Here is a 27,768-nt window from a genome sequence, read left to right on the forward strand (position 1 = left end):
AAGACTTCTTTACTAGCAGTTGCGATAAGATAGGTAAAGGAGGAAATAGGGTACTGACTTCACTTACTAGATCCTCAGGCATAGTAGATACTAAGAAACTTTGCAGGTACATTATAAAATTTGGCAACCCACAGCAAAAAGAAATTTCTGAATTAGTTTAATAAACACCAGTTTAATTGACAAATGCCTTCTTTTTACATTACTTGACAAAATGGGTGCTGCATCCAAAAAGAGAGGAGGAAACTTCATAGCTTGAGAGGGTGTGTGATGTTATTTCAGTAATCACAAAATCGATTCAGATTTACAAACAGCTTGGCAGTTTGAGCCCATTTATCACCGTGACGTTACACCCGTCTAACCTAGCTACATGCACTGATTCTCTTGGGAAAGGTGTCGTAAGACACTTCTGTCCGCTCCTGAGGCAAATTGAACCACAACTGATACAACTGGTCTTTGACATCCTCAAATGGAGTTGACATCCGAGTTAGTCCCATACATTTTCTATCAGGGATAGATCTGCTGACTTTTCTGGTCATGTGAGTACCTCACCATGACACAGGCAGTTTACGAGTCACGCACTTTGACCTGAAATCGTCTCCGATGACTCCACATCCTATGGCGTAGGAATAACATCGCTGTGCTTCCCCTGTCGCAAGGTCGCAGTCATTCTCGTCTACGCTGGTCATCTAAAATGGTGTGAACAGCGATTCGTTGCCGAATACAGTGCGGTGCCATTTATCACCAGTTTGTGATTCCCGGTCATGGCACCGCTCTAAGTGCAACCGTTTGTGCTGTGTAATTGGCAGCTTGGTCATGGGACAATCCATCTTCCGGCTGCTGCCATTCTTCGAACAATGGAGTGAGATGACACAGAATGTTGCATGGCGTCCATTACTCGATGCCTGCTTTCGGGGAGACGTGCAATCCAGCATTGGACCATTGGACCAGTGGCAAACCTGAGTGCCCCACAAATCTAGATATTGCACGGTGCTATCAGCTGACCAACTGGAGACCCATAATGAGGCCATTTTCAAAATCTGTCAAGTACTGATAACGTTATCTGACACGAGCATTTGCATCTTAGTGTCTTCCACACTTCTATGTGTCGCAGATAACTAGAGCTCTTAACAATTCACATATCCGCCGATGGTGTGGACATGTACGAAGCTATACTGACATCTCACCATGTCTTCTTGGTGCTTTGCCTTTTATGTAGAGCAGTCTGTTTTGTAGTTTACAACAATACATAACTTCAGTAGTATTCAAAATTATTACCAAGAAGTCCCAGCCGATAATTTATGCCAACGAATATGACGTCATTGTCCACAAAATAGTCTGCTACCGGCGAACCAGATCCTCCTGTGAAACATCCGCCGTGTATCCAAACCATAACAGCTTTCAGGGTTCCATTTTGCGACGGTGTCTGTCGAAACGTTAAATAACGATAACATCTCGTCAATTCCAATACTTATAATAATAACTTCAAAAAAATTCTGTTTAACTGAGACGTGGAGAAAATAATTTATGGTTCATATTATAAACTGAGTGACATTTTCTGCAGAATAGTACATACCCCTGGACCATGAACATTGAGGTAAAGACAGTCTTCGGCGCCAGACGCCGCACCACTCCGATACTGGGGACACTGCGACCCGACCGCCAGGGCGTCTCTAACCCCAGACCACGCTGCTTTTGTCACGGGTGGCTGTGAAGAGACATCGTTTCGTGATGTGTTAAATTTTCAAAGAGGAAATACTGAGTTGCACGAATATTTAAAGACAAACAGCGAAGTTGCAAGGCAGTCCTAATGTGAATAGTTCACGTGTGAGGTTGTCTGAAGTCTGGATCTAGTTCACTTCGAATGTCTGTTATAGAAGAATAACCATTATTAAATGGTAAAACGTATGGTCAGGAATCCTGACAGTGTTTCTCGTCTGATAATCAATCTTGAATACAAAGTATTTGTCCATGTAAATAAAAATTATTGCTTAATAAGAGGGAGAGTGCCCCGGAGATGGTGATGAAACTCCTGTGACAGACACTAAAAAAAAGAGGCCTTGTGAAACACAGGAGGTTTTAGCGTTTCAATTCCGAAAGCATTCTCCAACGAAACAACTATGGTGCGAAATTCTGAGAAATTTGGTCCCATACTAAACTTAGCGCCAGTCATTCCTGCATAAGAAGCATGCCTGCAAATATTCTCTCTTCTTTGGCACTAGTATAGAATGACAAAAAATTAAGAGGCAGCCAGGTGGAGGGTAAATAAGTATATTTACAACCCTTAATGACGGTGAGCCTATGTTTGTAGCTGGGAAAGTATTCAAATAATGTAACAATTTAGTGATGCAGATGTCTACGTTGTACGAGGCAGCAAGGACAGAACAAGATCTGGTATATTTCACCAAGTGTGATTAAGCTTGATGGCGTCGAACTTACTCTGTTTAGCTAAATGGCCTTAGTGACTTCATAAGTAATATATGAGAGAGGAGCGCCATTGTTGACTGCGACAGATTTATTGCTCTGATAATTGGCGTAATGCACAGGAAGAATCGTTAGTAAAAAGCTTTGACAAAGAGTGTAAAAGTAAATTTAGAACGTAAACGCGACCATCACTTTTCTGCTCCATGCAACTATTTTCACTGTATTATGGTAATTGGAGACGCACTTCTAGGCTATCCCAGCATTGAAAGTACGTCAGGGAGGTGACGTGGGGACTCGGTCAGCTGATATTCAGAAAGCCAGTACAACTGAAAGTAAATGCTCATCATATGTATGTGGTTGGTGACATCCTCATCACCGTTTTAGTGATCAGCATGGATCAATAAGTTCTCTTGCAGAGGGGCAGTCCATTCTTCCTTGAAATTCTCTTTTTAATACCCATTTGATACGTGGTATGACACTACTTGTGTTTCGTAACCAAGACACCTTTGAGAGATTGGCGCTATTACTGGCTGTGTCTGTAACGCCTTCAGGCTATTTGTACAATTCTCAATTATCTGATCAAGATAAGTTTCAAAAACATTTTAGAAGACTCAGCAGTGCTTTTGTATTTGATGGTGTCCTGGAACTCACAAGAATACATATTTTTATCCTCAACGGGTCTTCCAGAACAATACTGTGTTTCTAATTTGTTAAAGAATGACATTTTGGAGAAGCTTAGCTGGTACCTGATGCAAAATGTTTATAACCCACACCAGCAACCATTGTTTAAAAAAGGCAAAGGCAGTGTAACCGGTTTCTCATTTACACATTCATCGTCAGACGGCTTGGATGCACCAGTGTATAGAGCGCGCAAAATGCCATGGCCTCTAGATAAGCAAGCGCTGGGGAAGTGAGGGGAGAGCGGCAATGGCGGGAGATCGCTCAGAGAGCTATTGCGGAAATGTCGACCTTTGGAGGGGAACTGCCATTTCAAACTGAAGCCTGCCATCACATTTTTTGTAAATGTTAAGTGGGACCCCTCCACTCCCACGCTTGCATGGTAACCAGTCAGAAAGATCAACTGTCACCTCTTCTTTCTTTCGTGTCTGAAAAGAATTCCGCCAAAAATGCAGAGATTTATTTTCGCTTGGCTTGTTAACCATTAGTAACTTTCAGAGAAGCGTCATGAGTGGCGAATTTTGAGTAAAACTTACACATTTCTCTGATTACCATGTAAAAATTTGCTTCTTTAGCCAAAAGCCGCGAATAGTGGCCGTGCGGTGTGGGGCGCCATATCACGAATTGCGCAGCCCCTGCCGCCGGAGATTCGAGTCCTCCCTCGGGCATGTGTGTGTGTTGTTCTTGGGATAAGTTAGTTTAAGTAGTGTTTAAGTCTAGGGACAGATGACGTCAGCAGTTTGGTCCCTTAGGACTACACACACATTTGTACACTTTTTTTTGCCAAAACACAGAGGAATTTACACTGTCTCATCTTACTAATATGTGCAGACACACTTGCGCAAGAATTATGAGACAGTGGTTTATTAAGTCTATTAAGTGACGAACTGTGGAAAAGTAAAATAAAATCAGTAGCTTGTGAAAAGCACATCACCGGTACAAAAAAAAGTGTAGTGTCTTCACACATGTTGTTCGATAACCCATACCATTTCTCGTTTCACCAGCTGTCGATGGCCCTTAAAAATTACATTCTTTCACCGGAAAAGTCTGTAGTTATCGAGATAATATGGTAGATAATGAAGGCTTACACAATAACTGTATGGTGAAATAGTCTCCTCTTTGCGTGCTACCATTCGAAAAAATCTCGTTTTTATGTCCGATACCGTTTATGAATATGAATTTCATCTGGCTTTATCGCTGCCGCGGCGCTATCACAAATGAATGTGCTACATCAGATCAATTTTCTCGAGATCGCTGACTGATAGATACCTCTCTAAATTTCATACGAAACAACATGCGTGTTATGTAATACCCACCAAACTCAAAATCATAGCGACCTTTATTTTGCGTTGCGCACTTTTCCGAAAGTCGCGTAGTGTCTTACTTTCACGTAAATATCATAATAACTAAGACCGTTAAGGAAATGATGGGCACATCATCATGAACCTGACGTTTAACGGTACAAGTAAAGCAAAAACGAATGTTTTTGTACCTAATAGTTTCTGTAAGATCGTTTGAGAAAGGCTGCACGATGCACGTCTCGATTCTGTCATCGCTGACTGGCCGAAAGGTGAGTAACACTTGTCGGTCTCTCCTTCCGAACAAACAAAAGAACTCGTCCAGCGCTTTGGAAGAAAATTGTGGAATGCGCATCGGCCACCACAAACTGCGCGAACTGTACCAAGTGTTTTGTCACAAGCATGCAAACAGTCTGCCGATGAACGACTAAATTCCAGAGCTGTAACGGTTATGTCTTTGTTTTCTATAGCTGGCTACTGCTGTACGGTATAAACATTTTGTACGACTTTTTTGGTATGAACATAGAGAGATGAAAAATTTTACAATACAGTGATACGTGTATCAGTCAATGTAAACAAAATTTTTGTTGCACTGACTTTACTTCAACATCTGATAATGAGCACTGTTTGCGTTGGAGAATTCTTCCTTTTTTTAAATTTTAGTAATATTAGTGATGTATTTACTTTTGCCAGTAGTTACATTTGCTGTCAGTTTTTACTTACTGTGGTTTTGTATCGCATGCTTCAGTATTCTAAGACAGTGGTTTCTTCTGTTTAGAGTTTTGTGTGTTGCTATCTAAGTAGTTGTGATGGGAAACATATGTTATATTTTCATTACGCTCATTTGGATTTGTCCAGTTACTGAATTTTCTCAGAGAAATTACTTGCCTTCACGTTTAACGTTAGTAACCTTCAAATGTGGCAGACGAACTGACAACAAAACCAAATATTATGTATTGTCTAATTACATATGAGCTTGCATGTTGCCTTATTAAGAACTGGCAACACATTTACGTTCAGTGAGACGGAATGCTTCGTCAATGTTCCCGGATGTACTTGCAGTGTGCACCATCCATGGTGCTGTAACCCAATTCTGACAGCTTAACCAATGGTGTCGCACTCTGGGGAGAATACTGAGACATCATTTGTTGTATCTACCTTGTGTTCTATATGCACAAGTGGAGGTGAGATAACACAGTAACGATACTTGACGTCGAACAATTACGATCCTAGCTGGAAGGTTTTAGAACCCCAAAAGCAGATGTTATTTTCAGTTTGGAGGAGATCACAGACAAACGGTGAAAATGTTTCTTGGATTTTGCAACACAGTGCTATAGGTACCCTTGCTGCTAGTCAGTATTCATTTACTGGTCTGACTTTCTTAGAAATGATACTCAACTGTTAAGTATATCTCTGTCGTGCGTCAGCATGTGACTTCAGTATGCAAAAACTGAGAGATATAGTTTTTAGAGAGAGAGAGATAGTTGAGAACTGCCCTACACAAACCCTCGCTAGGTGTACCCTTGATGCTAATACACAGGAAAGAAAGTCTGACTACCAATGTTCTGCTTGGTCCACAGTCAAAAGTTAGTAAGTTACTGGCCGACCGAAGTGGCCGTTCGGTTCTAGGCGCTGCAGTCTGGAACCGTGAGACCGCGACGGTCGCAGGTTCGAATCCTGCCTCGGGCATGGATGTGTGTGATGTCCTTAGCTTAGTTAGGTTTAATTAGTTCTAAGTTCTATGGGACTAAAGACCTTAGAAGTTGAGTCCCATAGTGCTCAGAATCATTTGAATCATTTTTACTAATTTACTAACACTCAGGAATGAAACCCTGTGATTATTACCAACAGAGTGGACATATTATTGTTTCTAAATGATGGCTACGATGGGGAGAAGTCAGTTACTTCGTCTAAATAACTCCAGGTAATTTTTTAATATTTACTGTGAATTGTTGAATTGTAACTGTCATCGAGTTAGCTGTGGTCTAAAATAAATGATTCTTTTTGAGGAAGTAAATAATATGCAGTATTTCCACTATGTTTCAGCTGTTCGTGCACCAATATCACTGGGATCAATTTAATTAACCTTTCCTGTTATGATTTCCTACAGTGAATTGCATTAAATTAACCGATCATCACATAAATTAGCACCCCACCCTCTAAACCCAACGCCAAGTACTCATGAATACCTAACTAAAGTGGTAAAGGTGACCTAAGCATACACCAACCTGTTTTTGTACAGTTCTGTTTTGGAACGATACTTCTCAGCTGTTAGCGGAGATAATATTATTCGGCATACTTTATAAGATTCTGTCTGAGTTCTTTTAAGGAATATAACAACCATTTTGCTTTATTAATGAGTTTCTTTATTTTTTATATTTGGCCTCCAAAGGATTGTAAGTGGCGTACTATCATGCACATGGTGTAGGAGGTTTGCAATCTTATGGTGTTCATTGTACAAGACAAAGTCGCTGACATCTGTTGTCTATATTCCAGTTTATGATGTACAAGTACTACAGTAACTGCGTGTTTTGGTGGCACCCAACTAGTTTCATTGCATCGTGATTGGAATTTTTTCTCTCCTTTAGAATAATTTCAAATACTGGCACAAAGTTGCTCGTCTCTCCATACATAATGTAAACATTCAAAGGCCAAAACATGCAAATTTTGTGTGAGAACTCCACATGAAACTGTCGACATTGCCAGTGCAGCGCTGTCTGTTGAATATAATAGTTAAAATTCCGTCGACGGAATATTTCAATATTGAATCACTAGCGTTTGCCTCATAATCATGGTCTAAGAGTTCAGCTGCAAACGATGTAACACATTGTGAGGAAAGAACACCCAAGAAGTACATACATAAATCTATGCTGCCGGTATGTTGCAGCACCATTAACTTCCTCGCGCAAAGCAACAGCTCGGTTATTCTGTGCTCCGTTAGACAAAATAAGCTAATGATTCTGTTGCATCTGCAAACATCAATGCAAAGTAAACTGGTATTAGACTGTATGTCATATAAAGGTCCTTTACATCTCATACTGCATAAGGAACCACGCATAGGAGAATCATGCTGAACAGGAACACTGTGTGGTATAGGACCTTGTGTAGACTGCTACGCTTCAGAGACTACCACTGACTGGGAATCAGGTGACTATAGGGTTTAATAAATTGTTGTTGTTGTTGTTGTTGTTGTTGTTGTTGTTGTTGTTGTGGCCTTCAGTCCTGAGACTGATTTGATGCAGCTCTCCATGCTACTCTATCCTGTGCAAGCTTCTTCATCTCCCAGTACCTACTGCAACCTACATCCTTCTGAATATGCTTGGTGTATTCATCTGTTGGTCTCCCTCTACGATTTTTACCCTCCACTCTGCCCTCCAATACTAAATTAGTGATCCCTTGATGCCTCAGAACATGTCCTACCAACCGATCCCTTCTTCTGGTCAAGTTGTACCACAAACTTCTCTTCTCCCCAATCCTATTCAATACTTCCTCATTAGTTATGTGATCTACCCATCTAATCTTTTTTTTTTCAGCATTCTTCTGTAGCACCACATTTCGAAGCTTCTATTCTCTTCTTGTCCAAACTATTTACCGTCCATGTTTCACTTCCATACATGGCTACACTCCATACAAATACTTTCAGAAATGACTTCCTGACACTTAAATCTATATTCGATGTTAACAAATTTCTCTTCTTCAGAAACGCCTTCCTTGCCATTGCCAGTCTACATTTTATATCCTCTCTACTTCGACCATCATCAGTTATTTTGCTCCCCAAATAGCAAAACTCCTTTACTACTTTAAGTGTCTCATTTCCTAATCACCCGACTTAATTCCACTACATTCCATTATCCTCGTTTTGCTTTTGTTGATGTTCATCTTATATACTCCTCACAAGACACTGTCTATTCCATTCAACTGCTCTTCCAAGTCCTTTGCTGTCTCTGACAGAATTACAATGTCATCGGCGAACCTCAAAGTTTTTATTTCTTCTCCATGGATTTTAATACCTACTCCGAATTTTTCTTTTGTTTCCTTTACTGCTTGCTCAATATACAGATTGAATAACATCGGTGAGAGGCTACAACCCTGTCTCACTCCCTTCCCAACCACTGCTTCCCTTTCATGTCCCTCGACTCTTATAACTGCCATCTGGTTTCTGTACAAATTGCAAATAGCCTTTCGCTCCCTGTAATTTACCCCTGCCACCTTTAGAATTTGAAAGAGAGTATTCCAATCAACATTGTCAAAAGCTTTCCCTAAGTCTACAAATGCTAGAAACGTAGGTGTGCCTTTCCTTAATCTTTCTTCTAAGATAAATCGTAAGGTCAGTATTGCCTCACGTGTTCCAGTATTTCTACGGAATCCAAACTGATCTTCCCCGAGGTCAGCTTCTACTAGTTTTTCCATTCGTATGTAAAGAATTCGTGTTAGTATTTTGCAGTTGTGGCTTATTAAACTGACTGTTCGGTAATTTTCACCTCTGTCAACACCTGCTTTCTTTGGGATTGGAATTCTTCTTGAAGTCTGAGGGTATTTCGCCTGTTTCATACATCTTGCTCACCAGATGGTAGAGTTTTGTCGGGACTGGCTCTCCCAAGGCCGTCAGTAGTTCTAATGGAATGTTGTCTACTCCGGGGGCCTTGTTTCGACTCAGGTCTTTTAGTGCCCTGTCAAACTCTTCACGCAGCATCGTATCTCCCATTTCATCTTCATCTACATCCTCTTCCATTTCCATAATATTATCCTCAAGTACATCGCCCTTGTATAGACCCTCTATATACTCCTTCCACCTTTCTGCTTTCCCTTCTTTGCTTAGAACTGCGTTTCCATCTGAGCTCTTGATGTTCATATAAGTGGTTCTCTTATCTCCAAAGGTCTCTTTAATTTTCCTGTAGGCAGTATCTATCTTACCCCTAGTGAGATAAGCCTCTACCTCCTTACATTTGTCCTCTAGCCATCCCTGCTTAGCCATTTTGCATTTCCTGTCGATCTCATTTTTGAAACGTTTGTATTCCTTTTTGCCTGCTTCAGTTATTGCATTTTTATATTTTCTTCTTTCATCAATTAAATTCAATATTTCTTCTGAGGTTCGCCGATGACATTGTAATTCTGTCAGAGATGACAAAGGACTTGGAAGAGCAGTTGAACGGAATGGACAGTGTCTTGAAAGGAGGATATAAGATGAACATCAACAAAAGCAAAACGAGGATAATGGAATGTAATTAAATTAAATCGGGTGATGCTGAGGGAATTAGATTAGGAAATGGGACACTTAAAGTAGTAAAGGAGTTTTGCTATTTAGGAAGTAAAATAACTGATGATGGTCGAAGTAGAGAGGATATAAAATGTAGACTGGAAATGGCAAGGAAAGCGTTTCTGAAGAAGAGAAATTTGTTAACATCGAATATAGATTTATGTATCAGGAAGTCGTTTCTGAAAGTATTTGCTTGGAGTGTAGCCATGTATGGAAGTGAAACATGGACGATAACTAGTTTGGGCAAGAAGAGAATAGAAGCTTTCGAAATGTGGTGCTACAGAAGAATGCTGAAGATAAGTTGGATAGACACGTAACTAATGAGGAGGTATTGAATAGGAGATGAAGAAGCTTGCACAGAAGAGAGTAGCATGGAGAGCTGCATCAAACCAGTCTCAGGACTGAAGACAACAACAACAATACAACCCAAGGATTTCTACTAGCCCTCGTCTTTTTACCTACTTGATCCTCTGCTGTCTTCACTACTTCATCCCTCAAAGCTACCCATTCTTCTTCTACTGTATTTCTTTCCCCCATTTCTATCAATTGTTCCCTTATGCTCTCCCTGAAACTCTGTACAACCTCTGGTTCTTTCAGTTTATCCAGGACCCATCTGCTTAAATTCTCACCTTTTTGCAGTATCTTCAGTTTTAATCTACTGTTCATAACCAATAGATTGTGGTCAGAGTCCACATCTGCCCATGGAAATGTCTTACAATTTAAAACCTGGTTCCTAAATCTCTGTCTTACCATTATATAATCTATCTGATACCTTTTAGTATCTCCAGGGTTCTTCCATGTATACAACTTTCTTTCGTGATCCTTAAACCAAGTGTTAGCTATGATTAAGTTGTGTTCTGTTCAAAATTCTACCAAGCGGCTTCGTCTTTCATTTCTTAGCCCCAATCCGTATCCACCTACTACGTTTCCTTCTCTCCCTTTTCCTACACTCGAATTCCAGTCACCCATGACTATTAAATTTTCACCTCCCTTCACTATCTGAATAATTTCTTTTATCTCATCATACAGTTAATCAATCTCTTCGTCATTTGCGGAGCTGTTCGGCATATAAACTTGTACTATTGTAGTAGGCGTGGGCTTCGTGTCCATCTTGGCCACAATAATGCGTTCACTATGCTGTTTGTAGTAGCTTACCGGCTCTCCTATTTTTTATTCATTGTTAAACCTACTCCTGCATTACCCCTATTTGATTTTGTATTTATAACCATGTATTCACCTGACCAAAAGTCTTGCTCCTCCTGCCACCGAACTTCAGAAATTCCCACTATATCTAACTTCATCATACATTTCCTCAATTTCTTCGTCATCTGCAGAGTTAGTTGGCATATAAACTTGTACTACTCTAGTAGGCGTGGGCTTCGTGTCTATCGTGGCCACAATAATGCGTTCACTATGCTGTTTGTAGTATCTTACCCGCACTCCTATTTTTTTATTCATCATTAAACCTACTCCTGCATTACCCCTATTTGATTTTGTATTTAGAACCCTGTATTCCCCATGACCAGGAGTCTTGTTCCTCTTGCAACCGAACTTCACTAATTCCCATTATATCTAACTTTAACGTATCCATTACCCTTTTTAAATTTTCTAACCTACCTACCCTATTAAGGGATCTGACATTCCACGCTCCGATCGGCTGAACGCCAGTTTTCTTTCTCCTGATAACGACATCCTCTTGAGTAGTCCTCGCCCGGAGATCCGAATAGGGGACTATTTTACCTCCGGAGTATTTTACCCAAGAGGACGCCATCATCATTTAATCATACAGTAAAGCTACATGCCCTCGGGAAAAATTACGGCCGTAGTTTCCCCTTGCTTTCAGCCGTTCGCAGTACCAGCACCGCAAGGCCGTTTTGGTTTTTGTTACTAGGCCAGATCAGTCAATCATCCAGACTGTTGCCCCTGCAACTACTGAAAAGGCTGCTGCCCCTCTTCAGGAACCACACGTTTGTCTGGCCTCTCAACAGATACCCCTCCTTTGTGGTTGCACCTACGGTACGGCTATCTGTATCGCTGAGGCACGCAAGCCTCCCCACCAACGGCGATGCCTATGGTTCACGGGGTGGCCGGGGGGGGGGGGGGGGGGGGGGAATTAAGTTCTGTAAATTGCTTGAGTGGCTATAACTTTGAGAACTGCTTACTTTACTTCTCCCGGAGAACAAGCCGTGCGATTGACTGTTTTAGCGGTTTTGGTTCTTGAACACCATGACAGAGAAACAAGTATTACTACAGCGTGCAGTCAAGAAACTGCCACTTGCTGCCCCGCCCAGCGATCACACACACACACACACACAGACACACACACACACACACACACACACACACACACACACACACACACACACACACACACACAAGAAAAATCCGCAATTGCAGTCAGCACAAATCTGCTGGCTTGCTGCTGCGACACTAACAATGGTGCTCTTCAAACGTCTACTCAAGCGTGCTGTTGTTTTATGAACTGAAGTCCGTTTATGGCTGCACAAGAGAAACACACACATTGAGATATCTTCTATCTCTAGTTATGTTTGTGACAGTGGCAGAGAATGACTAAATGCTTGAACTTACCTGAAAACGTAGATCTCCAACTGGAGGCTCTGCATATGGAATACCTTGAAACCTGTATATGGGATTTCCGGTGTATGTCTGTGACAACACGCCTCTGAGTGTTCCTTCTTGTGTGTCCACAGTTACGTAGTCTTGGGCCTGTAACATAGAGAAGATGATTAAAGAAGTCATACCTGTAGAGATGAAATGGGTAGCTTGTTGCCCAGACACCCGATACTGGATATCCGGCAAATCGATATGCTGGATATCCGGTCGACCAGATATCAGGCCGAATATTTCCACGGAGTGCGTGCGTCCGAGAGAGCCTGGAGGAGGCAGACGCCGACGATGGGATGAATTCAGGTAAACTTGAGTATCGTCGACCAAAGCGAGTGAGTCATGTATTGACTGACTGTCCTGACTATTTGATTTGTTGGGAATGGCGATCACTTCCACTTCTTGTTTGAAACATTTACTGAAAAAATTGTTAATTCCAAGTTAAATTAGGAAAAATGTCATCAGTAATGAAAAGGTGGCCTGCTTGGAAATATTTTGATAAGAAGTATGACAATAATAAGTTTGCTATTTGTTTGTCGTGCCCAGTTCAAATTTCTCGTGGCGGAGAATGACAAAAGGCAAGTATGTACCAAAGCATTGGCTTTTCTTATATTCTTCTGCTGTAAACTGTTTAGTTACATTTGTGAACAATGTGTTTATCCAGAGATACCATGATTTATATAATTAAGTAGCTACCAATTTGTTGACTACTAGGTTTAATTAAACTTACCTGCACGTTCATATGTGAAATACAGTTACAAAAAACATTTAAACTAATAGTAATTACCTAATCGAATGATATATTTTTCTTTCTAACAGTCATTTCAAATAAGAAAATTCATTCGAAAACGAAGTATCCATATAAATTCGAAGCAGTTAGTAAAGATAAAGACACTGCTGCTCATAGAGTGTCTTTGATATACCTGGTTCATCTTCAGTATCAACAGAAAAGCAACTGAGAACGCCGGAATCATTTGAAGGGATGTAAATGACAGAGAAGCCAAAAATAGCATTATTTGATAGCAAAAATGGTTGCGCTAGACGACGAGCTATTATCTGTCGGAGAAAGGACCTTATTTGCAAGCCTTCTAGAACAAGATTTATCCAGATATAGAATGCCGAACCGTACATACATTCCCCAAAAAATTATTCCTAGTATCGACGACAGAATTTAAAAAAAAATCTGATGAAGTATTTCACGTTCTTCACTGTTCCTATAACTTCTGATATGTGCACCTGTTTGCATAAAACTGCCAAATTCCTGAGTTTCAAACCTCGTTGATTGCCACCTGAATTCCAGCTTGAACACGGAGTTTCTGCCGTGGAGCCTTTCTAGGTTCCGACACGGGAGAAAATGCGTTAACACTATCGGAGATTGCTGTGATACTGATCGAAGGAAAATACATTTATTCATCCATGAGAGTGGCACGAACATGCTGAAAGGTGTTCCAGTGGTTCAAAATGGTTCTACTAGATGTTACTTCCATTCGCTTCAGAGGTTTGTGGCTGAGATATTGAAGAACCCGCTACATTTATTCATCCATTGGAGTGGCAGGAACATGCTGAAAGGTGTTCCATTGGTTCAAAATGGTTCTACTAGATGTTTCGTCCATTCGCTTCAGAGGTTTGTGGCTGAGACATTGAAGAACCCGTCTGAAGTAACAGGAACGGTCACTGCTCGTAAAGCACTTCAGTCATTCGAGATCAACTCAAGACAAACTATTGGCGATTCAAAAGGAACTAAATTTATTAGGGCGTCAATTGGTGCAAGCCATCAACACAAGATTGTAGCTGATCACGATAAACGTACTAATATTACATCTCATAGCTGTTGTCTGATAGAGCAGTACGTTAAGGGGATTGGTATGTGAATGAGTGTAAAAAATCTATTTTTAAATTTTATTTTAAAAAATTCTCTGCAGTTTTCTGAACGAGGAAATACTTACTTTTAGTAAATTGAACCGGAGGAAGCCCCAAAATAGAAGTATTTAAAAGTGGATGTACATATGATTACACAACCATATCTCGCAGACAGCCATTTAAAGATCAGAATTTGGTTCTCACTTTTTTTTTTAGAATTTCTAGTCTCTAATGTTTATTAACCTGTGAGAACATCATGTTTGCTTCACTTTTGAGTAGACAGAAAGTTTATTCATTATTTTGCCACTAACTATTGTGGAATTATTTGTGTATGTTCTTTACGGAACTTCACCGACAACTTCCGAAATTTTTATGTATATTTAAGTAGAAGAGGAAAGAGTTTAAAATTTATCAAATTATATCCTTTGAGCAAGCCGTATGGGCTATCTTCTTTAATAAAGCATCCGCAGGTGATAACCCACCTCATGTACTCAGCCCACGTGGCAGCAAGCCAAGGTGTGACTACCTACATCTACATGATTACTGTGCAATTCACATTTAAGTGCTTGGCAGAGGGTTCATCGAACACAATCATACTATCTCTATACCATTCCACTCCCGAACACCGCGCGGGAAAAACGAACACCTTAACCTTTGTGTTAGAGCTCTGATTTCTCGTATTTTATTTTGATGATCATTCCTACCTATGTAGGTTGGGCTTAAAAAAATATTTTCGCATCCGGAAGAGAAAGTTGGTGACTGAAATTTCGTAAATAGATCTCGCCGCGACGAAAAAGTCTTTGCTTTAATGACTTCCATCCCAACTCGCGTATCATATCTGCCACACTCTCTCCCCTATAACGTGATAATACAAAACGAGCTGCCCATTCCTGCACCCTTTCGATGTCCTCCGTCAATCCCACCTGGCAAGGATCCAACATCGTGCAGCAATATTCTAACAGAGGACGAACGAGTGTAGTATAAGCTGTCTCTTTAGTGGACTTGTTGTATCTTCTAAGTGTCCTGCCAATGAAACGCAATCTTTGGCTCGCCTTCCCCACAATATTATCTATGTGGTCTTTCCAACTGAAGTTGTTCGTAATTTTAACACCCAGGTACTTAGTTGAACTGACAGCCTTGAGGATTGTACTATTTATCGAGTAATCGAATTCCAAAGGATTTCTTTCGGAACTCGTGTGGATCTCCTCACACTTTTCGTTATTTAGCGTCAACTGCAACCTGCCACACTATACAGCAATCTTTTCTAAATTGCTTTGCAATTGATACTGTTCTTCGGATGACCTTATTAGACGGTAAATTACAGCATCATCTGCGAACAACCTAAGAGAACTGCTCACATTGTCACCCAGGTCATTTATATAGATCAGGAACAGCAGAGGTCCCAGGACGCTTCCCTGAGGAACACCTGATATCACTTCAATTTTACTCGATGATTTCCCGTCTATTACTACGAACTGCGACCTTCCTGACAGGAAATCACGAATCCAGTCGCACAACTGAGACGATAACTCACAGGCCCGCAGCTTGATTAGAAGTCGCTTGTGAGGAACGGTGTTAAAAGCTTTCCGGAAATCTAGAAATACGGAATTGAGATCCCCTGTCGATAGCGGCCATTACTTCGTGCGAATAAAGAGCTAGCTGCGTTGCACAAGAACGATGTTTTCTGAAAGCATGCTGATTACATATCAATAGATCGTTCCATTCGAGGTGATTCATGATGTTTGAATACAGTATATGCTCCAAAACCCTACTGCAAACCGACTTCAATGATATGGGTCTGTAGTTCGATGGATTACTCCTACTACCCTTCTTAAACACTGGTGCGACCTGCGCAATTTTCCAATCTGTAGGTACAGATCTATCGGTGAGTGAGCGCTAGTATATGATTGCTAAGTAGGGAGCTATTGTATCAGCGTAATATGAAAGGAACCTAATCGGTATACAATCTGGACCTGAAGACTTGCCTGTATCAAGCGATTTGAGTTGCTTCACAACCACTAAGGTATCTACTTCTAAGAAACTCATGCTAGCAGCTGTTCGTGTTTCAAATTCTGGAATATTCCATTCGTCTTCCCTGGTGAAGGAATTTCGGAAAACTGCGTTCAATAACTTCGCTTTAGCGGCACAGTCGTCGGTAACAGTACCATCGGCACTGCGCAGCGAAGGTATTGACTGCGTCTTGCCGCTTGCTTACTTTACATACGACCAGAATTTCTTCGGATTTTCTACCAAATTTCGAGAAAATGTTTCATTGTGGAACCTATTAAAGGCATCTCGCATTGAAGTCCGCGCGAAATTTCGCGCGTCTTTAAATTTTAGCCAATATTCAGGATTTCGCGTTCTTCTGAACTTTGCATGCTTTCTCCGTTGCCTCTGCAACAGCGTTCGGACCTGCTTTGTGTACCATGGGGGATCAGTTCCATCTCTTACCAGCTTATGAGGTATGAATCTCTCAATTGCTGTTGCTACAATATCTTTGAATTTGAGTCAAATCTCGTCTACATTTGCATAGTCAGTTCGGAAGGAATGGAGAGTGTCTCATAAGAAGGCTTCTAGTGACACTTAATCCGCTTTTTTAAGTAAAATTATTTTGCGTTTGTTTCTGGTGGATTTGGAAGAAACTATATTGAGCCTAGCTACAACGACATTGTGATCACTAATCCCTGTATCAGTCATGATGCTTTCTATTAGCTCTGGATTGTTTGCGGCTAAGAGGTCAAGTGTGTTTTCGCAACCATTTACAAATCGCGTGGGTTCGTGGACTAATTGCTCGCAATAATTTTCGGAGAAAGCATTTAGGACAATCTCGGAAGATGTTTTCTGCCTACCACCGGTTTTGAACAAGTATTTTTGCCAACATATCGAGGGAATGTTGAAGTCCCCACCAACTATAACCGTATGAGTGGGGTATTTATTTGTTACGAGACTCAAATTTTCTCTGAACTGTTCAGCAACTATATCATCGGAGTCTGGAGGTCGGTAGAAGGAGCCAATTATTAACTTAGTTCGGCTGTTAAGTATAACCTCCACCCATACCAATTCGCACGAAGTATCTACTTCGAATTCACTACAAGGTAAACCACTACTGACAGACACAAACATTCCACCACCAATTCTGCCTAATCTATCTTTCCGGAACACCGTCCGAGACTTCGTAAAAATTTCTGCAGAACTTATTTCAGACTTTAGACAGCTTTCTGTACCTATAACGATTTCAGCTTCTGTGCTTTCTATTAGCTCTTGAAGCTCAGGGACTTTCGCAGCACAACTACAACAATTTACAACTACAATTCCGACTGTTCCTTGATCCAAGCACGTCCTGTATTTGCCATGCACCCTTTGAGATTGCAGCCGACCCCGTACTTTCCGAGGCCTTCTAACCTAAAAAACCGCCCAGTCCACGCCACACAGCCCCCGCTACCCGTGTAGCCGCCAGCTGAGTGTAGTGAACTCCTGACCTATTCAGCAGAACCCGAAACCTCACCATCCTATGGCGCAAGTCAAGGAATCTTCAGCCAACACGCTCGCAAAGCCGTCTGAGCCTCTGATTCAGACCCGCCACCCGGCTCTGCACCAAAGATCCGCAGTCGGTTCTGTCTACGATGCTGCAGATGGTGAGCTCTGCCTTCATCCGATAAGCAAGACCGGCAGCCTTCACCAAATCAGATAGCCGCTGGAATCCAGAGAGAATTTCCTCAGATCAAAAGCGACACACGTCATTAGTGCCGATATGTGCCACCACCTGCAGCTGGCTGCACCTTGTGGTCTTCATGGCATCCGGAAGGACCCTTTCCACATCAGGATTGACTGCACCCGGAATGCACACGGAGTGCACTCTGGATTTCTTCCCCTCCTTAGCCGCCATATCCCTAAGGGGCCCCATTACGCGGCTAACATTGGAGGTCCCAACTACCAATAAGCCCACCCTCTGCGATTGCCCGGATCTTGAAGGCTGAGAATCATCCTCTGAAACAGGGCAGGCAGCTGCATCTGGCTCAGCCAGAGACAGTACCTGAAACCTGTTTGTCAGACGCACCGGGGAGGCTTTCTGATCAGCCTCCGGGGACGTCTTTCGCTGCCTGCCATGCCTTGAAACGACCTCCCAATCAACCACAGGCGAGGGCTCAGCCCAACTGCGGGCAGCAACCGGGGCAACCACAGCGGCAGACCGATCTGGGGACAGACGGGACGAGGTTGACATCCCCGTGATACCCAAGTCCGGCTCCCCACAGTGGTGCCCATTGGCAACAGCCTCAAGCTGCGCGACCGAAGTCAGCGCCGATTGCAGCTGGGAGCGAAGGGATGCCAAGTCAGCCCTCATCCGAACACAGCAATCACAGTCCCTGTCTATTCTAATCGATTTTGAACAAAAGTTACTGAAACATGAGTGCCTAGATAACGCAAGGGCAACACGCAAAGAATGTATGAACTAAACTGTACAAATGCCTAGCGAGTGCACTACAATCTGCATGAATTTACGATTACAGTATCTAAAACTGGAAATTACACCTCCTATACGAAACTCACACGTAATTTAAGTAAGAGTCTACGAAGTAAACACAGAGAAGAAGCTACATACGTATCTTTCTGCGCTGTCGATGTGCACCAACTGGGAGCTCAGGCGGCAAGGAGCACACTGGCTGTGACCAACCGACAATGGCCGTTCAAAACAAAAATTGAAGACAGATCAGAAAGCTATTATTCAAGGCGAGACGTACAACCATAAGTATTCTCTTCTATATGCTGCAACGAAAGTTAGTTTAGTGACACAAGACTATTGAAAAGTAGGACTCAAAACGCAAACGAGAGTTCTGGGAACAGCTAACAAACACAGTTCTGCCAGGAGTAAGTACTCTGGAAATAGCTGTCTAAATGTGCTGGATGCTCTGCTGTGTATCAGTGATGGCGCAGTGTCATGGTTTAAGGTTATGGAATGAATGGGGGCGCCAGATAGTCTAAATATGCAAAGAGCTTTAACTGCCATCGGCAGCAGGAGACTCTTCGAAGTTGAGAAATCAGTGAAGCTACCAAAGAAGTAAGAACAAGAAAAAGAAGTCGGAAAAAAAGGGAAGAACAACAATACCAGAAAAAATGAGTATGGAATTGGGATGTATAAGTGTTAAGCGGGTTAGATAAAGGAACATGTTTTAACTTTAAGATGAATTTTTTGAAAGGTAACTTTTTTGATGTTCTGGTACACTCTGGTTAAAAACTATTAAAGTTAGAGGGATCAAATTTTGTATTCTATCTTGAAATATACTTAAGAAAAAAGTAGACTATTCTTATCATTTAAATTTTAAATTTAAAGACTTTTTTAAAACAAAAGTCTGAGCTAATTACTGAAATTTTTCATAATTATTAACAAAAATTCTTTTGAATTATAAATTATGATAACAACACCTTTCTAAAGTCGATTTTAAAATGTATAGTGTAAAGAACTTCCAGATAATATGTGGAATCTATTTTGCTTTTATTTCGGTATATGTGTCTCTATGCTGTACAAATGTAAGTTTACATGCTTTATTTCACTTGCAATACAAACTACAAGTCAGAAAAATATTGAGACCAAAAGCTGTGTTTCGTACATAAAGTTGTCCCCAAAATATCTATTAAACGACTGTAAGCATTACGTGGGCTCATAACTCTTATTCTTTGTGCTACACTATTTAGAAAACTAACAAATTTTTCATGACTTCCCCTTGTGTATTTGAACCTATACCCTTAAGCTTTTGACGGGTTTTGAACAAGTGCGAAAAATAACCTCTGGTCCGTCCTGCATATCCGAAGTAATACTATATGTTGCGACAGTAGGTATGTGTAAGGATGAGAGAGCAGAAAATTACCGATGACTTACGATACATGACAGCCTCGTTTGAATCTGGTTTCGAAAGTTGTTTCAGCTGCTTAAATGAGGACCCAAATTACATAATTGCAGACTTTTTATACCTAAGATGCGAGACAGATTATTTGAGGGTTTCTGTAGTTGAAAGAGGCCGACAGGAGACGGTACTGGAATATGGTGAATAATCGTCCACCTGCAGCAGTTCATCTCCAGTGCCTGTTACAAGAAGTTGTCGGAGACGAGACTTAAACAACTGTGACTCGCGAAGCTCACGGAACGTTTTGGGACTGCTTTAAAGAAGAAGCAAATGCAAATAATAATCTTCATTATGATTGTCAAGAAACAACGGCCATTGCAAGCGAGACATGCTGTTCTTTGAAGACGGTTCGAAACGATCGCAGTCGCAACCCTTATATTTGGTAACCAACTAATGCGTCACAGTATCTGAATTTGACAAAGTTTGCCAGAATTTATCTTTCAGCGCCTTGCAGCGGTATTAATAGCGAAAGACTTTTCTCTGAAACTGGTCTTGTTACGAACACAGGCTAAGTCGCTTATTACCTCTTAGTGCAGGGAAATTGGTATTCATTCACCATAATTTGCATCTAGTTCAGTACGAATAGTAATTTATCTTTTTGTTAAAGTGAAAATAAACGGTGTTTCGGTTTGTACATATTGCTGTTTTATTTGTGATTATAGTGCCTTGTCCGTGAATAAAATAAAGTCTACTTTACTAAATTTTCATTATTTTCTCGAAAATTTGGTATTTGCCGGATACTGATTATGTGATACCCAGTCAAATACCTCACCGGCCAAATACTGGGTAGTTACCAGATATCTTTTCAGTCTATAGTAATGAAACTGGCCGCATGGTGGAATGAAGTTGAAGAGTATTTCTTAAAGAGGTGGACGGTATATTTTGGGAAAAAGGGTCAATATTGTCTTTTGTCTCAAACATGTTTCGTCGCTGCTGTGGTATGTTCTGTGTGTACACTATCCGTACTATAAGATAATAGGTATGGAACGAACACTATAGTATGTTTTGAGCGATAACGCATGTGTGTATGCATCTGAATGTGGGACAGAGAGAGAAACAGCTCAGAGAGATAGAGTGTGGGTGAGAGAGAGAGAGAGAGAGAGAGAGAATGAGTTCACAAGTAATGGCGTTCTCGATTGTAATACCTTGGCATAATTTATTTCTTTACTGGCATCGGCGTTTTCGTTTGTCGTAAAATGATTATGTCCTATTAACAAACAAATTTGGGTACTGTGCTATCGATTCACAAATCTCTATGTTGTTACCAGTATCTATTTATGAGTAGCTTGACTGCTCACGCCTTGTTGTGTTCATTGTTGTTAAGCAGATGGTTCCCACGCTAACTGAATTTACCAGAGGAGCTGGCGTATAGTTTCCGCCTTCTCTGAAAAGAATTTTATTTTCTATTTGCAGTTGTAATTCCCTGTTTCTGAAGTGTGTTGCTGTTCTGAGGTGCTTTTTTCTTGTAATTCGATAATTTTCATCATGTTATTGTTGTGCTTTGATAAGTCTTAGGCTTTTTTTTTTCCTTATTGGCTGGCCCTCTCGTCACATATTGTATGTTTGCGGATTGTGATTTTTTATGATTTATTTCTTTATATTAGGGATTACATTATCTGTGGTATTTCTATTGTATAGGTTATTAACGGAAAATACAGTACTTTCATAATTTCCACTTGTTCCTGCAAAAAGGTATATGAAAGTTCTGTTTAGTATCGATAAAGTGTGATTAAAACTTGATCGATGTATGTCTAGTAATTATATTCACTGTGTTTGCGTTTGTAGCTGTGGCGTTTGATTGGTCGTATACAAATACAAGAAAAGCAGTACCTCACAATGATTGGTGACTGATTGTTACACTCAGGTGGCGCCATAATACACTCCTGGAAATGGAAAAAAGAACACATTGACACCGGTGTGTCAGACCCACCATACTTGCTCCGGACACTGCGAGAGGGCTGTACAAGCAATGATCACACGCACGGCACAGCGGACACACCAGGAACCGCGGTGTTGGCCGTCGAATGGCGCTAGCTGCGCAGCATTTGTGCACCGCCGCCGTCAGTGTCAGCCAGTTTGCCGTGGCATACGGAGCTCCATCGCAGTCTTTAACTCTGGTAGCATGCCGCGACAGCGTGGACGTGAACCGTATGTGCAGTTGACGGACTTTGAGCGAAGACATATAGTGGGCATGCGGGAGGCCGGGTGGACGTACCGCCGAATTGCTCAACACGTGGGGCGTGAGGTCTCCACAGTACTTCGATGTTGTAGCCAGTGGTCGGCGGAAGGTGCACGTGCCCGTCGACCTAGGACCAGACCGCAGCGACGCACGGATGCACGCCAAGACCGTAGGATCCTACGCAGTGCCGTAGGGGACCGCACCGCCACTTCCCAGCAAATTAGGGACACTGTTGCTCCTGGGGTATCGGCGAGGACCATTCGCAACCGTCTCCATGAAGCTGGGCTACGGTCCCGCACACCGTTAGGCCGTCTTCCGCTCACGCCCTTACATCGTGCAGCCCGCCTCCAGTGGTGTCGCGACAGGCGTGAATGGAGGGACGAATGGAGACGTGTCGTCTTCAGCGATGAGAGTCGCTTCTGCCTTGGTGCCAATGATGGTCGTATGCTTGTTTGGCGCCGTGCAGGTGAGCGCCACAATCAGGACTGCATACGACCGACGCACACAGGGCCAACACCCGGCATCATGGTGTGGGGAGCGATCTCCTACACTGGCCGTACACCTCTGGTGATCGTCGAGGGGACACTGAATAGTGCACAGTACATCCAAACCGTCATCGAACCCATCGTTCTACCATTCCTAGACCGACAAGGGAACTTGATGTTCCAACAGGACAATGCACGTCCGCATGTATCCCGTGCCACCCAACGTGCTCTAGAAGGTGTAAGTCAACTACCCTGGCCAGCAAGATCTCCGGATCTGTCCCCCATTGAGCATGTTTGGGACTGGATGAAGCGTCGTCTCACGCGGTCTGCACGTCCAGCACGAACGCTGGTCCAACTGAGCCAGGTGGAAATGGCATGGCAAGCCGTTCCACAGGACTACATCCAGCATCTCTACTATCGTCTCCATGGGAGAATAGCAGCCTGCATTGCTGCGAAAGGTGGATATACACTGTACTAGTGGCGACATTGTGCATGCTCTGTTGCCTGTGTCTATGTGCCTGTGGTTCTGTCAGTGTGATCATGTGATGTATCTGACCCCAGGAATATGTCAATAAAGTTTCCCCTTCCTGGGACAATGAATTCACGGTGTTCTTATTTCAATTTCCAGGAGTGTACATGAAGAAAACAAGAACAGTGTGACACTAGGAACAGACGGACTGAAAGGAAAATATGTGAGCAAAGTATTTTGATGACGGCTGACAGTCAAAAGAGAAAAAAAACAACCACCAGAACCGAAGTAAAACTGCTTATTCTTGAAGCACATAAGGAGTGAGATGCGACACAGAACTAAAAAAGAGGACGCAAGTTTTCAAGGCTATAAATGTGCAGATAACCTTATCATAAAGTATCAACTCGTTTATGTCAGCGATACAGCCACTTACTAAAACAATAGAGTAGGTAGTGAACAGTTCAATCGTTCTTAAGTGATCTAGTTAGAAAAATGTGATACTTACCGAACCAGAGTTTGCGTTCCTGATGCCTGAAGGGATAATATCTGTATACAGTTACCAAGCAATAGTGAAGACACTGGAATCTGATTCAGGAAGAGTGCTGTTCAAATCCTGAACTATTTAACCAGATTTAGGTGTCCGTGATTCACCTACATCACGAGTGGAAAGAACTCTACAGTCGTTCTAAAGAGTTCTAGGTGAAAAAATGTGATACTTAGTAAATCAGAGTTGTGGTCCTTCCATATGAAAGGACAATACATGTATACAGTTACCAAGCAACAGGTAAGACGCTGGCCTCAGATTCAGGGAGAGTGATACTCCAATCCTGGACTGGTGAGCCATATTTAGGTTTTCCGTGATTTGCGAATATCACTTCAGTGGAATGCTCTGGTGGTTACTTCAAACCTTCTAATGTCTCACCTTTCTGATTCTCTTTAGACTTTAACCACTTTTCACTTTTTCTTCCTACAGTTTGGAACAGCTAATAACATTGCATCACAGGTATAATTACCGAAGAAAGCGCGAAGGGAGAGGAAAGCCGTATAAGACAGCATATTTAAGATGGAGACTGCAGAAAAACGGAGACATGTAGCGGCACACATTTTTTGGAAAATCTGCACAGGTAACTCATGAACTGAAGTTAAATCATAGAGAAGTTAATGAAATCGATACTAGAAATAAAAATAATCTACACAAAGATTTAAAATCACTTGTATTGGTCCAGAATTGTGTTAATTACTGAGGAACATTCGTTCTCAGCATCTTGCTAGCAGCCATAAAAAGTACTAATAAAGTACAAGGAATCTAAAGGATATATTGTTGGTTAACCACTTCCACTATATTGACGGATTTCTCAGAATAGCCAGTTGGTGCCTATGTTTTTCATAATATCACACAACATTTCAAATTTTATTTCTGCTCTTCTGCGGTAGGTAAGTGTTGTAAACTGTTTTCTGTTTGGTTACAGGATAAGAACTGTCTTACGCACTTCAGTTCATATGCATTTAAATATTTGTGGCAAGCTCATTTATGATTTTCAAGTGAAAATATGTTTCGGATGCGGTACATTATTTTTTCAACATCTTTGAGGACCATCCCACTTAGTATTTACAGATAAAAATAACTGATCCGTTCTCTTATACATCTCGTGTCTTTGATGTTATGACGTTTGTCTGTGGAACTTCTCACTGTGAATCTACAGAAATATATTTATCCATCTGTCTATCTGATGCAAGAGGGCAGTAAAAGTTTGGATCATATATAGCAACAGATTGATGCTAATGGCAAAATTAGAGAATAATAATACAGTCGAATACATGGAAGACTTTGAAGTAGGATACTGTATGGAATACAAATATTCCATAATCAGCTTTGTAAAGAAAATGGCAGATGGGATATATAGTGAGAAGAATACATTACAGATCATGAACAACGGCATCGCAGCAGGCGATGCCACATTTTTCATAGCTGGAAATAAAATTGATGGAAAACGTATTGATAGATATAGGAAAAACTCTTGTAATTTATTATCCATTCAAAACAGCTGATACTCATAAGATGACAATATCTGACGAATCACTTTATATATAATAATACTGATGGTCTGATCACCAGTTTGCGTTCCGGAAAAGCGTTATGAGTTGAAACCTTGAGTGTGATATTCGTCTGAACTAGTCATGTCGATCCTAGAGACTGAGAATTAGAACGCTGGGTCCTACTGTGAGCAGAGGCCGACCGAGGTCTGACACCCATTACGTCCATCTCCAAATTCTTGCGTGGTACCTACACGGTAATATATCATGAATAGGATTATCTAAGTCTCTTCTGCCACGTAATATTGTATATTCAGTTTTATGAAATAATAAGTACTTTGATGAATTATGAAACTCCACCGTATCAGCTAATGAAACGATTTTAGTATTATCGGATTACCAGAGCAATCTCGGTGGGAGTTATCCCACGAGGATACCGTAAAAACAAAAAAAAGCATTTTGAGACAATCACTCAAAAACTACTCATGTAATAAGAAAATGTTGACTTTCTACCTGTAGGAGTACACTGGTCTTCACCGTTGTCTCCATTAATCGCAGTAATGTACCTTATGTCATCGGAGCCGAAAGATTAAACATTCCCTGAATGGCACTAGTCATGGAGAAACAATAATTTCGTCTGACGACATCGACGGGCGAATGGTTCAAATGGCTTTGAGTACTATGGGACTTAACTTCTGATGTCATTAGTCCCCTAGAACTTAGAACTACTTAAACCTAACTAACCTAAGGACATCACACACATCCATGCCCGAGGCAGGATTCGAACCTGCGACCGTAGCAGTCGTGCGGTTCCAAACTGTAGCGCAGCAGAAATAAATTACGATAAGCAGTAGGTAACTTACAAGTATTATGTTTGGTGCTAATGCGAAAAGTATTAGTTGTGCTAAACGGGAAGCGGAGATAGTGGAAACCATGTTGACCGCGAGCTGGTGCCCTTCGACTGTCGCCACGGACTGTGTGCTTAATCTTAGCATTTATTTCTCACAGATAAACCCTCTTATCATGAGACAATTGCTCAACAAGTCGAAGAAAAATATCGCAGCCAATGTCATAGTGGACATAAGGTACACAAATGAACAAGCAAAGGAACTTGATAATCGACTAATCATTTTCAAACCAAGACTGCCTACGAGAGAACAAAAGATACAAATAATGCACAATTGGGATCATAAACAACTATTCTATATCAGAAGAACCAAATAAAGGCAACGAAACAGAAATCGTTTAATAGTTTATACGTTTAAAAAAGGAAAGAAATGATGTTGTTTCGGGGGAAAACTTTTCGTGCCATTCTCAGAAGGAACAAAGGCAATTGTGAAAAATGTATTCAGTTACGTACTGACTGCATGGAAAAGCAAAAGTAAAACTAACGAAAAGAAAGATTCAGTAGTTCGTTGCGAAGCAGTTACTCGTCTAAAAAAAGAATATTCTTTTATGTTTAACTTATATTTTGTTCTGGTATGTCAGATTGGTCTCCACATGAAAACTATCGACAATACGTCGGAGGAACAGGTACCCATCTAGTTTAGTGAATTAATACACTTGGATTCAGCAGTCGACTTGTAGGGTGTGTTTGATCCCACACGTTGCGATCGAGGGAAAGCACTAGCTAATGTGGTTTGCCGTTACCTTCCACCTAGCTGAGGATGATGGATGAGATGTGCTGTTGACATGAATATCGAAGTAAGGCCGAGAAACCCATTGGCAAATTGCTGTGTACATCATTCCCGTAGTATCAAAGGACTGCCGAACTTTGTGTTTGAGGGCTCACTGCATAATGAACTGCAAATATTTTTAAAACTATCGAAGATTATTCGCTCGAAGTCTAGTGCGCCGTGGCAGCATCCCACCTGCTATTTACTGCCACATGAAAAAAAGAATTGTTCCCACTGCTCGCAATCTTCTTAACGCTGTTTGGGAGTTTGGATGTAAAAGCTGTCAACTGTCGATTTGCATAGAACAATTGCAAACTGTTCTCGAACGCTTTTAGAGAAATCGCCAGACTGAAATAGGAAGAGTACAATTAAAAAAAAGGCTTTTTCGTAACAAAAAACGTTTGTATGTGGTGTCCTGGAGTGCATCTTCAGATTTTAGTGTGGATAGAGCCGGTTAAAGGTAGTGTGGGTCTCTCTGCATCGATGACCTACAGGGACATTCTTCAGCAATATACTGAGGTATACATAATGTTTATTCAAATTTCCTGGCAGATTAAAACTGTGTTTGTACGTGTACTCGAACTCGGGACCTTTGACTTTCGCGGGAAAGTGCTCTACCAACTGAGCTACCCAAGTACGACTCACGCCCCGTCCTCACAGCTGCTAGTACCTCGTCTCCTACCTTCCAAACTTTACAGAAGCTCTCCTACGAACCTTGCAGAGCTAGCACGCCTGAAAGAAAGGATACTGCGGAGACATTACTTAGCCACAGCCTGGGGGATGTTTCCAGAATGAGAAAATTGGAAGGTACTGGCAGAAGTAAAGCTGTGAGGAAGGAATATCGGTCCGGCACACTGCCAGGAAGTTTAATATCAGCGCACACTCC

The 27,768-nt window shown here is 41.5% G+C and overlaps 1 protein-coding gene across 1 annotated transcript in view; it reads right to left on the bottom strand.

The window, feature by feature from the left end:
* Positions 1-26,180, bottom strand: part of LOC126320758 (esterase FE4-like) — a 68,491-nt gene extending 42,311 nt beyond the window's left edge. Inside the window, exons 1-4 of the mRNA XM_049994109.1 lie at positions 26,070-26,180; positions 12,244-12,381; positions 1,574-1,705; positions 1,276-1,423 (exon numbers count right to left, since the gene is read on the bottom strand). Of these exons, the coding sequence (XP_049850066.1) occupies positions 1,276-1,423; positions 1,574-1,705; positions 12,244-12,381; positions 26,070-26,141 (490 nt within the window). The 5' untranslated portion in view covers positions 26,142-26,180. The remainder of the gene's footprint in view (positions 1-1,275; positions 1,424-1,573; positions 1,706-12,243; positions 12,382-26,069) is intronic.
* Positions 26,181-27,768: the final 1,588 nt, after the last annotated feature.

This window comes from Schistocerca gregaria, chromosome 2, assembly GCF_023897955.1.
Source record: "Schistocerca gregaria isolate iqSchGreg1 chromosome 2, iqSchGreg1.2, whole genome shotgun sequence".
Classification (NCBI taxonomy): domain Eukaryota; kingdom Metazoa; phylum Arthropoda; class Insecta; order Orthoptera; family Acrididae; genus Schistocerca; species Schistocerca gregaria.